General features: G+C 38.4%; 1 protein-coding gene across 7 annotated transcripts in view; it reads left to right on the top strand.

The window, feature by feature from the left end:
- LOC124113358 (prominin-1-like) overlaps nucleotides 1-15,868 on the top strand; it is a 589,013-nt gene that overhangs the window by 451,550 nt on the left and 121,595 nt on the right. For all 7 annotated transcript variants that reach the window (XM_046473653.2, XM_046473656.2, XM_048393445.1 and 4 more), the window contains one exon: nucleotides 9,679-9,803. In XM_046473653.2, coding sequence (XP_046329609.2) covers nucleotides 9,679-9,803 — 125 coding nt within the window. The remainder of the gene's footprint in view (nucleotides 1-9,678; nucleotides 9,804-15,868) is intronic.

Below are 15,868 nucleotides of genomic sequence, written 5' to 3'. Positions count from 1 at the left end.
GCTAGCTAGTGTTGTGTCTATTTTGGGTATTTTAAGTTTAGGGGTGAAGATATTTGATTGTTTGCAGTTTTGTTTAAGATTTTTAATTTGGTGTTCATTTAGGTAGTTTGTTATTCTTTGGGATATTGGGGTAAGTAAGGGGTGTTTACGAGCTAGAGCTTGGTTTTTGGGGCTGATGTTTTGGTTTATTAAGTTTTGGATGAGAGGGTTTGATTGGGACGCGGCCCAGAAGTTTAAGCTTAGCTGTTCCCTGCGTAGACTTAGTGGCATTTCTCCTGTTAAGGCCTGAAGTGAGGTGTAGGAGGTGCCATGTTGGGTGCGTGTAATTAGTTTGAGAGCCTGATATTGTATTGAGTGAAGTTTTTTAGATAGAGAGTTGTTTAGGGTGTTGTATATGGCGCAGCCGTAGTCTAGTTTTGATCTAATTAGTGATATGTAGAGAGAGAGGAGGGTATCTTTGGATGCTCCCCAGTTAGAGCCAGTTAGGCATCTTAGGGTGTTTAGGTCTTTACTGCATTTAGTTGTTAGGTTTTGGATGTGAGCATCCCAGGTGAGATGTTCATCGAAAATAAGTCCTAAGAATTTGGTTTGTTTTTGAAATTTGATTGTTTGATTGTTTAGCTGGAGGATTGGGGAGGCGGGTTTCATGTTTTTATGTTTGAATACTATTCCTGTTGTTTTTTCTGAGTTAAGGGAGAAGCCCCATTTGTCAGCCCATTGTTGTATTTTATTAAGAGATATTTGGAGTAAATTTTGGACCATGTTCATGCTTTTAGTGCGGATCCAGATGGCTCCATCATCCGCGAATTTTGATGTGTTTACTTTAGGGGATAGGCCCTCGAATAGATTGTTTATCATTATATTGAAGAGGGTGGGGCTGAGGATACTGCCCTGTGGAGTACCATTTTCTAGGGGACATTGGTCCGATAGAGTTTGGTCTATACCCACGGTTATTTTACGATTGTTTAGGAAGTCCTGGATGTAGTTTATTATCTGACCTTTGAGTCCTATTTTTTAAATTTTTTGTATTAGCCCATCGTGCCATACCATGTCGAAAGCTTTAGAGAAGTCTAAGAAGATGCCTGTGGTATATTGTTTATTTAGTTGTCCTGTCTTAATATCTTGTTCTAGTCGGGCGAGGTTATCTAGGGTTGAGCGGCCAGGAGTGAAACCGCTTTGATCTGGGTTTATGATGTTATTTTGGATTAAGTAATGTTGTAATCTATTTTTAGCCATTGATTCCATTACTTTACATAAGTTTGAAGTTAGGGATATTGGTCTATATGAGTTAGCTTGATTAGCTGGTTTATTAGGTTTAGGGATTGGTATGACTAGGGCCTGTTTCCAGGGAGTAGGAACCTGTCCGTTTAGGTAGATGAGATTGTATAGTTTGAGTAGTGCCTGGAGTAGTTTTAGGGGGAGTTTTTTAATTATTTGGTAAGAAGTTAGGTCTAATCCTGGGGCTGTGCCCTTTTTCCTGTTTTGGATTACGTAGAGGAGCTCCTCCAATGTGTAGGGTTGATTTATTTCTAGATTGTTATTGTTTGGTTCTTTTGTGGGTTTGTTTTCTGTTTTAAGTTTATCTTGGAATTTTTTACTGAAGTTGGTGTTACTGCTAACGGCCGAAAAGTGGTTGGCGAGATTATTTGCTTTTTGGGCGGGGTTGGTTGAGTTGTCAATGTTAGGGGTTTTTTTATGTCGTTTTAAGCCTCTGATGGCGTGGATTTTGCGCCAGACCATTCTGGCATCTGTACGGTTATTTATACCTTCGCAGAATTTTTTCCAGTCTTTACTTTTGGCTATTTGGACTAGTTTTTGAACCTGGTGGTTTAGTTCGTGGGCTATGTTTAAATATTTGTAGTCGCGTTTTGCTTTATTGAAGGCTGATTTACGTTTTCGTCTAGTCTGTTCTATTTCCTCATTCCACCATGGTACCGTCGGTTTGCCTGTCTTAGATGTTTTGAAGGGGATGGAGGTTTTGGCTGCGTTTATTATATAGTCTGTTAGGTTTTTACAATAGGTTTCTGGATCATTATTTTCTATTTCGTTTAAGTTAGCTTCGTTGCAGATATCTTGGAATTGGTCCCAGTTAGCTTTATTGTAATGGAATTTTGGTTCTTGGTTTTCTGTTTGGATTGGTACGTTTGTATTTCCTGTGGTTATGTTTATGGGGAAGTGGTCACTACCTAGCGGGACGTCGTGCACTTCCCATTGAGTACTTTGGGCTAGATCTGCGGTGCATATGGTTAGGTCGATAGCCGACATTTTTTGGTTTATCTTATCGTACCTCGTGGGTTGGTTGCTATTAAGGTGTACTAGGTCGTTTGTTTCTATCCATTCGGAGATTAATTTGCCATGATTGTCTATTTTATCATCTATGCTCCATGTAGGATGGTGAGCGTTAAAGTCTCCTAGGAATATAGTAGATTTATCGCTTATTTGGAGTAGTTTGTTTAGATCCTCAGGTTGGACTTTTTGTTCCGCCCAGTGGTAAATATTTATAATGTTTATGTTTCGGTTATTTAATGTGATTTTAATGCCGTTGGCTTCTAGGTTTGGCGTGTCTATTTTTATTTCTTCGTAATTTATATCTTCCCTGATAAATATGATTAGTCCTCCTGCGGCTCTTCTTGTTTTCGGTTTAGTTCTGTCAGTTCTAACTGAGTTGTAGTTAGGTAGTGTGAATTTGGATTTTTTTGAGAATTTGGTTTCCTGTATACAAGCAATGTGAGGGCCTTTATTTAGTTTAAATTTAGTTTTTAGTTCATGGCCGTGGGAGGTGAGTCCGTTGGCGTTCCACTGAAAAATATTTAGTCCTTCGAATATTGGGTTCGGGTGATTGGTGATTTATTTTTTATTTTTTATTTTATTCGGTGACTTCTTTTAGATGGAGGTTAAAGAGGAAGAAGGGAAGATCGGTTAATTTTAGATTGAAAGCTACTTTGTAGAAGGATTTCATGCTAGCTTTTGGTGAGTTTTGACTATGCATGTATGCTAGGAGTAAGGTGAGGTTATTTAGGTTTTGGGTGTTGGCTGGTTGGGGAGTTTGGTTTGTTTTAGTTGGAGTAGTGTCTATTGTTTCCTCAGTAGTGGAGAAATCTTCGTCATCGGTTAGATTAGGTTTAGCTGATTGAGTTTCCATGGGGGAGGCATGTGATGTGGAGGATTGTGAAGGTGTTTGTGGGATGGGTGTAGCTGATGATTTCTTAGTGTTTGTGTTTTGTTGTTGTGCTTGCTTGTGGGAGAGTGTTGTTACCATATGGGCTGTAGGGTGCTTGGATGAGGGTCGTGTTGTGGTGGTCATTTTGAGGTTTGTTTTGCATGCAGGGGTTGATGTTTTGGCTATGTCAAGGAATCTTTTTTATATCCAGTCATCCCACGAAATCCAGTTGAAATGTAGTGATTTTTGTACCTAAAATGTCTTGTGAGTTTGTACCCAAACTGGTAGATCTTTGTGGTTTGGTATCCAGAATAATTTTGTACAAGTTTTAAAAATACACACTACTTTAAGTATCTAAATGTTAATATCCTATCACTTTCCTATCAAAACAATACAATTAACAATGTAACTGGCCTCTTCTGTGACTAGATGGCACTTTCCTATCAAAACCAAACAATCAATCTGAGTTTTGCCAATGTGGACTGACTTCACTCAAGGATCATGTACAGTATTATGAACTTGATGGGCGAGAATTATTTTTCTCGCCCTTTTTCCCTGCTGCCATCATTGTCAGAAAATAATTAAAAACATCAATGAGCATGGAATCCATTGGATTATGCACTGGCGGTAATCACAAAAAAATATGAAACATAGGAGTGAAGACTGCTACTCAGGTCAATAAATAGTAAAAAGGTGACGATAAATGGTAAATTATGGTATTTCTTTTGAATTTGGATCTATTTCGGAATTTTCTAGATGGTAATTTACCAACTTATAAACAAAATATTATGATTGAATGTGAAAAATGATAAAAGTACGAGGACAATATCGGACTGCATGCCGCTGAACATGAAATGCCAAAAGTCAACAAGGGCTCTTTCTGGTAGTTTTGTGCTGAGACATTTGGCCATATTTTCTCAAATCATGATGGTTCCTTTTTAAGATAAAAAAACTACTGAGAATTTATGCATATCGCACGTAACCAAAATGATACACAAAGCCTACTCGATTAAACAGTTATTGTGAGTTTCATTTGGGGGTGTCCTTTTGAATATGCGCCACTGGTAGATCTTGGAGAAAAGGTGTGTGGAGCTTTTTATTTCCAGCTTAGTTTACAGGAAAAATACACTAGGTAATCTTAATCTTTGCATAGAAAACAAGCCTAGCGGAACAGGAAAGATAACTGAAATGGTAAATCATCATGTCTAGTGATGTTTTATAGCAATTTTCACATTTTCATTGACCAAGTTTGTTATTGATTTCTTTTCCCCTAAAGCGATCTGATATAGTTTTTGACTGCGCTTAGACGAATATTCGAAATATGAGTGTAATTACACTTGAGGGGAAGCAAAGGCAATTAACTCTCAGGTTTCAAGCATTGCTTAAGAGTGTAACTAGACCATGGAAGACCTCAGATAAGAGCATCTGCACATGTGTTGTGCATCTTGACTGCTGCCAAGAGAAAAGCAGCAGGGTATCCCAATGTAGCAATTACACTCATGGATGTGGCAGTAATCGTTCATGATAACCTACTGCTAATGCCTGACCCTCCTTATGTGGTCTCTGATTATGGCAATGATGTGTTAGAGGTAGTATTCTAAGAATTATTAACAATGAAAACTGTTGTTTTGATATTTAGTGGTTATGCCCATGAAAACTGTGATAGTGGTCTCCAATCGTATATATGATGAAGTCATGAAATTAGTGCTTTACCAAATTAATTCTAGTGTCGACTCGTGGCCAAAAGTCATCATGAAATGAATCACAGTTGACCTCCATTTGACGTGGAAACACTAATCAGCAAATGATAACATGTACACTGTAGGCTTAGAATTACATATGGTGATTGCAGTTTGATTGAATATAAACACAAAATCCAGCTGTCTGACATGTGATGTAAGCAGCGTTATGTATATACTCCACCGTCCACGACTGCTGAACTGAACATGTTGACTATGTGGGTGAGCAGTGTTTACCTTTGAATTATAAGATTAGTGGACAGTTATCAAGAAGAAAGACAGCATCATAAACAGTTGGCAACTGTCATAACTGTTTGATGAACCACACATGATACTCAACATGATGAGAAGCACCAAGTCTACCGATCAATTCCATTATTTATTGTTAGTTCTGTGTACATCATGTGTTTCAGCCTACTAAACTCGCTGCCATGTAATACCAATTTTATGAAAGTTGTGAATAGTTGTGGTATCTGATGAGCAAAAGCGAGTCAGATACCAGAACTATTCACGAGTTTCATAAAATTGGTATTACAACAGGAGCGAGTTAAGTTTCTTATTTATTTCTTGCCGTTTATAACTTGTTTAGAATTTCACTGTTATGTGTGATCAGGCCGACATCTACGGGATCCACAGCATAATTAAGTTTAGCAGAATAATACTTCAAACAGGTCAAAAGTTCATACATATTGATTTCATGCCATGCAAGTGTGGTGGCATGTGGTCCTGCACAGTGCTCAGGTCTCAAATCAGGTGAAGTTAAGCAACGTTGGTCAGGTGATGGGTGATTGCGTTTCAGCAGCTTGGCTCCAGAGAGTTTATAGTACTTTGGTCATGCCCTATACACTGAATCACACTTAAAACAAAGTTACATGAACATTAGTTATTTTAGGAGGTCTCCAATAGTGGACGACATCCTCCATTACTGAGATAATTTACAGATAACCTCCAATAGTTCAACCTCCATTAGTTGAATAATTTACAGTACATTAGTAACGCACAAGCTCTGCATTTTCAGTCAACAGGGTCAGCCCATGCAGGTGGTAGGTTCGTTTCAGGAGAGACAAACTGACAGTCTACGTATATTATAAGACAAAGACAACAAAACAAATGATTTCACAAATATCCATGCTGAACACAAATTCAAAATTTCGCAGAAAATGTTGTGCCGTCACCAAGTTTCATTGTGAAATCGCGTCTGTCACTTGTGTAGGGAGCCTTGTTCGCCTTTTGATGGGCCCAGCGTCGATCTTGTCGATGGTTGATTGCCTGGCGGATCAAAGGTTGCGGCGTCAATAACGGGGGACCAGTTACAGAAGCACTGGGACGTCTTGATTTTCTCTGCATGATTGAGTCTACTGTATCCGCCATTTCCTTAGATGTCCTCTGATAAAAGAAAAGCTTATTTTGCTTGATTATATCACATAAACATTTAATTTTGCATTATATCAAAATGCAACTTTTATTTCCTTGTCATATTAGTTTTAGTAGTACAACAGGGGCTTGTAACGCAAAAAATAGCAGCTCCAAGATATATATAGTATACTGACACTGGGTGTGACCACTGAATATATAGAAATATTATCTGGGATTCGAACTCCGGGGATGTTGATGCGAAGTCTGGCAATTGCCAAAATGCATTATCGCGTCCTCTAACATCCACAGCAATGTTGCAACTATACTAGCCACATTAAGAAACTGTGCATAGAGAAAATATAGATATAAGGGCACACCGTCCATATATGAAATATAGGTTTGAACACAGCAATTATTGGAGACATTCAAACGCTCATGCACGTGCCATGCGATATGACGTCATTAATGGGGGCCTATGGACGTGCAATGTGTTACTGCACGTGCATCCTGTGCAGCTGTACACAGCATGTGCAACTCAAAATTTGCTGTCACTTTGGAACGCATGATCTGTGGTCATTCAAAAATTCAAAACTTCTCAGGCGCAGACACAAGCATATCACAAGCAAATCATGCCAAGATTGACAGCTGCACAGCGTCATGAAGTCATTGGAATGATCCGAGCGGGAATTGGGCAACAACAGGTGGCAACACATTTCCAATGCCATCGTAACACGATATCGGCATTGGTGAGGCGTTATCAGAACGTTGCCGACCACCCACGTTCAGGACGTCCCCAAGTAACGGTGCCAAGACAGGACAGATGGATTCGAGTAACACATCTCCAACACAGGTTCCAAACGGCAGTAACGACGTCCCAGACAATTCCTGGACTGCGCCGTATCCATCCCAACACTGTCAGGAATCGTTTACGTCAGTACGGGATTCGACCACGACGCCCTGCCATACGTCCCATCCTGACACACCGTCATCGAGTCAACCGTCTAAGATGGTGTCGAAATCATGTTCGCCAACCTCGAATATGGTGGAGAAATGTTGTCTCTACAGATGAATCAAGGTTCAACATTTCCCACAGTGATGGGCGCCAACCTGTCTACCAACGTTTGGGAGAACGTTATGCACGCAACTGTATTGTGGAAAGGAATCGTTTTGGAGGTGGCTCTGTGATGATTCATGCAGCTGACCGTACAAAGTACATAGTGCATAAGAACATTAGAATGTAAGGTAAAGTCATCCAAAATATGTTAATCAGGTGCACATTACGTTAGACAGACAGGTAGAACTCGCTGACTGACAGACAGAAACGATGCATGGGTACTACTTCTTCCTTTTCACAAAATTAGTTGTGAACTTGTGAGAGAATTATATTTACCTTAATGACATATACTTTTCGTACAGTCTGACGAGGCATCTTCCAGGGTTTTCCTCATTACTAGAGATGGTCACATGTTTCCTTTCAACCTTCCTGTGCTTCAGCCCCCCTCTGTTTGTTTTGGAAATGTCCTCAGTATATTTCAATTGTTTGATGCCATTGCTTGACATCAACAACTGTAACTGTGAATTTGAACCACTGCGTAGGTATCTGTGTTCATCTCCTGCCCTAAGAGCAAAGTTCAACCCGTTTAAATAGACGAGGGTGTCCAAGAGCTTCTGTGGTGTATCTTCTCCGAGTATACCTCTTTCCCAAAGTACATCTTCCTGCTGTTCAGTGATGACATCCGCTTGTTGTTTTTCAACCCCTATCCCTTTTTGAGCTAGTAATTTCATCTTTGCATCAAGAACGGATCGCATACCGGTGTAACAAGATGACTCAAAGAAATTGACGACAACTCCATTCCTTCTTAAGTAATACTGAAGACACAATTTCGTACAGAGTGTTGCCGCGGTACTGTTCACGCTTTTGGTTTTGAACCTCCAACAGAAATAACATCAATGTTCTGTTCAGATCATTTTCGTTTTCAGCTAACGACACTATGTTTTGATTTGCTATTGGAATTTCATTATTACTGCCTTCTTGACTCTCAACAACCCAATTCTACAAAATATTCAAAGCCCATCTACTCTTATGTTCAGTGTTCACAGAGTATGCCGAATCGCACAAATGCACCATATCCGTTTCAGAAAGGGGAGCACCGAACCGAAGCTTTTCATTGTCAAGATTGGTTCCCAACTGCGTAACCTGTACGGCTTTCTCAAAACGTTCATTGTCACCTTTAAACGAATCTAGTATTTAGGAATTTAACTGTCTCTCAGACACACGTGTGCCAATAATTCCTGATTCTTCTATCATCTGACTTGCCAAGTATAGTTCGGTGTCGCAATTATCATCAAAGTTATCCTGACTTGTATTATACGGTTCAGTGTCAGTGTTCTCATCAGAAAATAACCGGCCTAATTCAAAATTCTGACAATAATCTTCTTGAAAGTTATCCATATAAAGTAATGTTTCAACATCTGAGTTAACAACCACATCAGACTGATTACAAAATGTGTTCTGAGTCACGAACAATTCATCACCACAATCCCACATGTTGTCTCCCATACGGACCAAATTTCCATAACTCGTATGCATGTGGTCCTCCAATAGTTTAGCACGTGCATTGTTCCGTTTCATCGAGTCGATCATAATCATTTGATCGGCCTCCAACCTGCTTCACGTGCAAAACTAATGGCGAGTTTTCAGACATTCTCCTTCACATAACACATGTGGTGTCTACTTGGGCAAGTGACTTTGTTCGAAATGTGCCTCTGTTCACCCAATAGTGAACGAGTACCCGGTAGGCTGAGATGGCAATGTGGGCGTTAACCTTCTTGCACCTAACAGACAGCTTGGGTTGTTTATTCCCCAGTTAGTATAACTCTCGTGTACATAGACATATGAGTGTCGTTGTGCTACCACAAAGTTTACAATCACGTCACAATATGCTATGACCTAATTTGTGGAATTTTGTTGCAAGATCTACCAGCGAAACAATGCTATGTGATGTCAGCCTGGCAACAGAGTTGCTGGGCTCATCAAGTGCGTATTAGCTCCTCTCAGTGATCTATCATCTCTACACGCAAAGTCGTTGAATAAGCCCAGGGATGTTGAGAATTTTCAATATTTGTTCGTGAAAACTGTTTCCGCATTACATAAGCACACATTTTGGGTATTGCACAATGTGTAATACAGCTGTATATGTTTATTAAACGAGATATCTCTCCACAGGCAAGTAATATAATGTAATATGTTGAGAGAAAAAATGTGCGCCATTATTAATGCAGACATTAATTTCTTTGCCGACATTGTGCAAGCAAGCAACATTCTTAAGTGCTGTTATTATAAGTCTGTAATTTCTTACAAACAATTGCTTCAAGTTTTGTCTCATTTTGTAATTTGTTCTTATTTTTGTTTAATATTTGCAGAATGGATTCTGGTTTTCCATTGGTTGGTGTGTGTTTTTCTTTTTGCCAAGCGTAATCTTTGCTGTGAAGCTGGCTAAGTACTACAGAAAGATGGAAATGTTGGACAGCTTTGATAACCCTTTACCGTGAGTATTTGTTCTATGCATGTTAATTGTCCAGTACATCCATGTAAGAAGAATTTGGTTATCAACTGTCAAAGGGTCGAGGTCACCAGAGGTTTCATAATGAAACATGACCCAGATGTTGATATTGACAAGAATACAAAGCATCTTCCAAAGACTTAAAATGAATTAATATATGTCTGTTCATATCAAATGCAAAGAAATGTTACTGTCAAATTCATTCATTCTTTAAAGGTTTTAAAGGTTTGTAAGTATATAAAAGGACTGCATGTGGATATACTTTCAAATTAGCTTGACTCATGGAAGTTTCTGGTTTGAAGTTATACAGCAGCAATTGTGGGTTTTCAAAGGCAGATCTAGGATTTAAAAAGAAGAGGGGTCTGCACACTACACCCAAGTCACAAGGAACAGAAACATATGATAGGGACACAAGTTAGGTATCTACAAAAGAGAGGAGGTATGCACCCCCACCCACACATGCTCTGATCATATTAAAATGGAAGTTTTCAAATGGCCAGGTATACACAGAGACAAGTCTTTGAAAGGCATTTAGAAGTGGTACACATAAGGAAGAGAATTCATAGATGTCAACTTCTTTATTATGAGGAACACAACGTTTCGGAGTATATGCTTACTCCTTTATCAGGTGAATGAATGCTATGAGCCAGAGAGCATATATATATGTACATGTAAGAACAACTAAAGTAATAAGATAACAAAAGGTGGAAATTAACAAGGGAAGCCAACAGATAATTGGCACTGATAGGTGATTAGCAATAGACAATGGAAGCAAACACTTTACAGGATGTGTTCTGAAATAGCGTATTTCAGGTCCACCCCTACCAAGGCCCTGTCGCACTCAACAGATTTTCTGCCTCATCAAGAACAAAGCCAACATGGATGTCACCTTTTCTAGCGATAAGTCCATCAAGACTCATCTACAAGCCAATGGCAGAGGCACAAGCAGTGTAAGTCCCAACACCCGAGGATGTATTTACCAGATCCCCTGCAACTGTGGCCACTAGTACATCAGAGAAACCCTCAGAACCCTCAACACCAGACTCAAAGAATATCAGGCCTCTGTCAACAAACAACACCTGAAATACGCTATTTCAGAACACATCCTCAAGAACCAAGACCATAACATCATGTGGGAAGCCACCAAAGAACAACAACTGTCAACAAAGAAAACAACAAGAAGCTATTGACATCAGAAGAAACCAGCCAGACATGAACCGTGACCAGGGAACCCATCTACCTTGTGCTTGGGACGTATTGCTTTGATCTTTGTCGGTGCCTATTATCTAGCTGGCTTCCATTTACCCTTTGCTATTTCTATTCGTTTATCTATCAGTGCTAATTACCCCCACCCTCCCGTTTGCCCTTTGTTCCACTGCCATTACCTATCAGTGATATTTAGTCCTGGCTTTCAGTTGTCCATAACTATCACTGTTAATTACTGTAAAGTGTTGGCTTCCACATTGTCTATTGCTAATCACCTATCAGCGCCAATTATCTGTTGCCTTCCCTTGTTAAGTTTCCATCTTTAGTTATCTTATTATTTTTGGTGTTCTTACGTGTACATATATATATGCTCTCTGGCTCATAGCATTCATTCACATGATGAAGGAGTAAGCATATACTCCGAAACATTGTGTTCCTCATAATAAAGAAGTTGACATCTATGACTTCTCTTCCTTATACACAGAGAGATTAATATATTAAACACAGAGGTCTATTCAATTTGTAAGTACAAGTCATTTTAAATTCCACCAATCAAATCACAGTTGATCCAATATCTTTATATATTTATTCAAATGCTACAGAATACACAATAATGCTGACATATTAAAAACAGAACAAAGGTAACATTTGGTCCAATTCACTTTTTATTCATAGGATTAAGAGCCAGATCATATTAAGCCAATCACATCAAATCATTTATTCAATTCTGAAGAGCAGATCTGAAAAATCAGTTTTCTGATTCTGCACCCAGGTGACATTTCAAGAAAATCCATTGTCGTACTTCTATTGGTTACTTTTTATTTTTAACTTTATAGTTTTATAACTTTTAACAAAACATGATCTATAATTAGGGATGAATGTACCCAGGGATTTAAGTCTAGTCCCAACAATTACAAATGCGCATACACAGGTCCATAAAGAAGTTAAATGGATGTAAGTCATCTGTAGTTTGGTGTATTAGTTAATATCATACAGACATCTCAAAAACATTATTGTGAAATATGTGTCTTATCTTAATTTACCCAGAGCTCTAAATGTCATTTCATCATGAGGAAGTGAATATTGTTTGAATATGCCACTGTGTACAATATTTCAGTAAATTATACATCTGACAGTTTGATGTGGGAGGAAAGACAGAAGTGATGTTAGGTTTAATCACTTCCGTGAAACGCACAAGCATTTGTATGGTACTGATAAACCTAAATACATAATCTGGAGGAATCATGGATTTGAACCCATGACCTAAGGTTTCTAGGCACACCTAAGGGACACAACTCGTCAAAGCATGTTGCTGTAGCTAAGACTGTTGCCGTGTTGGACCAAATGTGTTCTCATTGATTTGAAATAGAAATGCAGAGAGATTGATTCTTGCTGTAAATATCTCATATTAAAAAAATATAATTTTAGATGGAGTGACAGTGTGACATATTTTGACCTTTAAAATGTTGCATTGTTGCCCTTAGATTAAAAACAATATCATTATTCAAAGTGTAAAAATGCAACAAATGATCAGAATGTTGGCGTTGTCACACTTTGGTTATTATTGATACTTTTTTGATTGTTTATGTAAGGGTGACAGGGCAACAGCGTCACTTCTAGGATTTCATACACATGGGCTCTATTGGTAGAAATCTTCTGTGGCTTAATTCTATTCCAGGCCAAAATATAACTTTGCTGATGATGGAACCCCCAGGGACAGCAACAGATCAGCTGTGATTTGCAAATGCATCACGTATAAAACAAATAGCAAAATCCTGTCTGAAACTTGTCATTTAAGTGTGGCATCAGACAAAACATGCAAAATACATTCAAAACTGTAGTAGTATAGGTAATGGGGGTTCTGCCGCAACTCCACTGGAGCCAGATTTATATACCTATACTGCTACTACAGAGGGAATTTTTTATGCCAAAATGATGATGCGATTCAACGAAAGTCATGAGATTAAGTTAAATTGGCTCTAGCTCACCAATACCTGGGGCCAATCATTGCTTTAGATGAGTCTAAATGGTAATAAAAATATTCTTTATTATTTTTATCAATAAAGCGATATTCAACATTTTTATTAAGTTCTTCATTCATTTTACTAGGAGACCAGACTATATAACTACACTCTTCTTGTAAATTGATAAGAAACAATTGATAACCGTATTTGGTTGGTTTGACATCACTGATATAATAAAAACCTTGTGGTAATTCTCTCCATTTAATAGTTTTTTCGATCTCCATTATTATATATATTTATGTAAGCATTTGTCTAAATGTGATCAAATGATATTTTTAATCTCCAACCAGTTCTTTGGTTTTGGCATGAAATAACTGACGCGCTTGTTGCCTCCCCTGTTCTATGAATTTTTTTTTCTCGTCTTCGCTAATACCACTGGTCTTACGAGATTTTGATCGAATCTCCTGCTTCATTTCGTTGTATTTGGTGAGTTCTGACAACACTAAACGAAACTCATCCTTGGATATCTTACAATCGACCATTGCTGTTGAAATATGATCCTCAATGCTGTTCAACTTTGCTTCGGCGAGTATCCGAATACTATCGTGTTTTAATGCTTTCTTTTGTAACCTACGAGAAATGAATTTTATCGCTATTCCTGCCAGTCTCGAGACTCCGGCACCTATTTCCATGCCGAGCACGATAGGCGCGGCGATTATAGTTGATAGTAAACCAACACCAGCTACACCGAGTCCCATGCTAGCCGCTACAAGAGCGGTGTCAACTCCGCGAGAGCATTCACAGCTCTGCGATACTTTTTATACAATCCAAGTCTCAACTCCCTATCCTTCTCTATTCCATGTTTTATGTCGCTTATTTGATGTAATCGAAATCCATCAACAGTTTCCATCTTTTCCATTGCTTCATCGAGCGCCGGATATAAACTCATAGTGTATATTACGAATATAGAATAGTCTTTAATTGGTCTTGCTTAAATGTTTTGAGAGTATACATCAACCTTATCAAATGTATATTATACGGCAAGAATATCTTAGTAAGAGAAATGCTGTCACTTTTAATAATTTGGACCCCCTCGAGGGTTGCAACGGGTGATGCTCCGATATGAATAATACTGCAACGTTGACGCTCGTGTTTCTTGAGCCATTTAATCCATAGACCTGGTAATATTTCGAAAGGCATCTTCCGGTACATCTCCAAACAAGACTTCAATATTTAGCGTAGAAATATTAGGTATTGCACTCAAGTTATCTTTAATATCATTGAATTCTGTAACCAAATGTAAACTAACATTTTTTAAGGCCGGACGACTACATAACATATGACCTGGGTTTTCTGGCAGGGGAGAGACTAACACACTTTTTCGTTTTGACGGGATATAGGCCGCGAGTACGATACCACTATTTATTATCGTTAAATTATGTCCCTTACCCATCATAACATACGGTGGGGTAATGACGATATTCAATAGCCACTCGATGTTTGCTTCGACCATAGTCCATTTATTCTCACCGTTGCGAGTAATATTGTACGAAGTGTTTTTAATGAGTCTACTAACGTCGACATCGCTTAAATCTTCTAGATTACCCGTGAATATAACTTCTTTCCGCTTGTATACATTATCGTGTAAGTGTAAAGCGTATAACTTACCATTGCTACCGGGTTTATCGAATCCTTCCGTGTCTCCGAGATCGGAAAGCGCAATTGTATTACATTGTCTGAGCGTTCCAGGGCCTGATGCATCAACCATATGGAGTGTTACACTTAAGTATCCTATATGTACAGGTTGGTGTTTTACATCTAATACAGAAATTTTGAGGTCTGAAATAATACCCCGCTTTAATTTTTTATATTGTAATGACGAGGAAGATTCCGTTCTACCGCTATTATATTTTTCATTTTTCACTGTAATAGATCTGAGCAGAGTTGAAGGACTTTCTAGTTGAATATTATCCGTCGTGCTTATTTGATCAAGATGGATGCACAACTCTTTATAGGGAACTAAATCGGGCAATGTCTCTCCATCAAATGTTGACCTGTATATTGATATAATTCCGCGTGTAAATCCAAGTGTAGCTGATAAGTTCCCTACAATCCGTACACCTTTTTCTCCAGTGTTGATTTTCACTGTCCCATTCGACTCATCTTGTGTTAGACTAATTCCATTAGGCTTAAAAATTTCATCATTGAGTGAGCATACACTGTAATACCCATCAGGTATAATAATTAATTTTTCAATAATATTTTTTTCATCTAATATCCATATCTTATTATTACCTCTCGCAGCACTTATATTGGTCCACAGTGGGTAATACGTTGCGTCGCATAGAGCGACTTCGAGTTGTCCATCCGAGTTATCGATAGTACGAAGCAGTACAATAGACTGACCATTTGCTATTCCCGGGAGTGTAACATACATATTAAATATACAATGATACTATATCATAACTTAGATATGAAATCAACTTACATTACTAATCAATCGATTATAGTAACTGCCTCTGGTGCTGAGTTTACGGTTAAATTCCACGATATCTTTGAAAAATACAGTTTCACGGCAACTAACAATAAAATGATTGACGAATGGTTTAACCGTCCGATGCAATTTTGGCAGAATCAGTTAAACTTTGCCATATGGCGTGCCACAACGGGATGTGGCGTATCTGTTAATGCCCCAGGATTTAAACTATATAAGTCTGTTATATTATTTCACGTGTACTATCAGATTAGACGTATACTTAAAGAAATTAGTGCTCCATTACCGCTGGATCCAGCATGGAATCACGCAAATAATCATTATAATAAGAGGGCCTTCGAACGTATTTGTAATGAATTTAAAGTTTCTACGAGTAAAGATTGGCG

The sequence above is a fragment of the Haliotis rufescens genome, unplaced genomic scaffold, assembly GCF_023055435.1.
Source record: "Haliotis rufescens isolate VD_foot unplaced genomic scaffold, xgHalRufe1.0.p SCAF_12, whole genome shotgun sequence".
NCBI classification, from domain to species: Eukaryota; Metazoa; Mollusca; class Gastropoda; order Lepetellida; family Haliotidae; genus Haliotis; species Haliotis rufescens.
The sequence above is the reverse complement of the archived record's forward strand: the minus strand, read 5'-3'. Positions and strand labels throughout refer to the sequence as shown.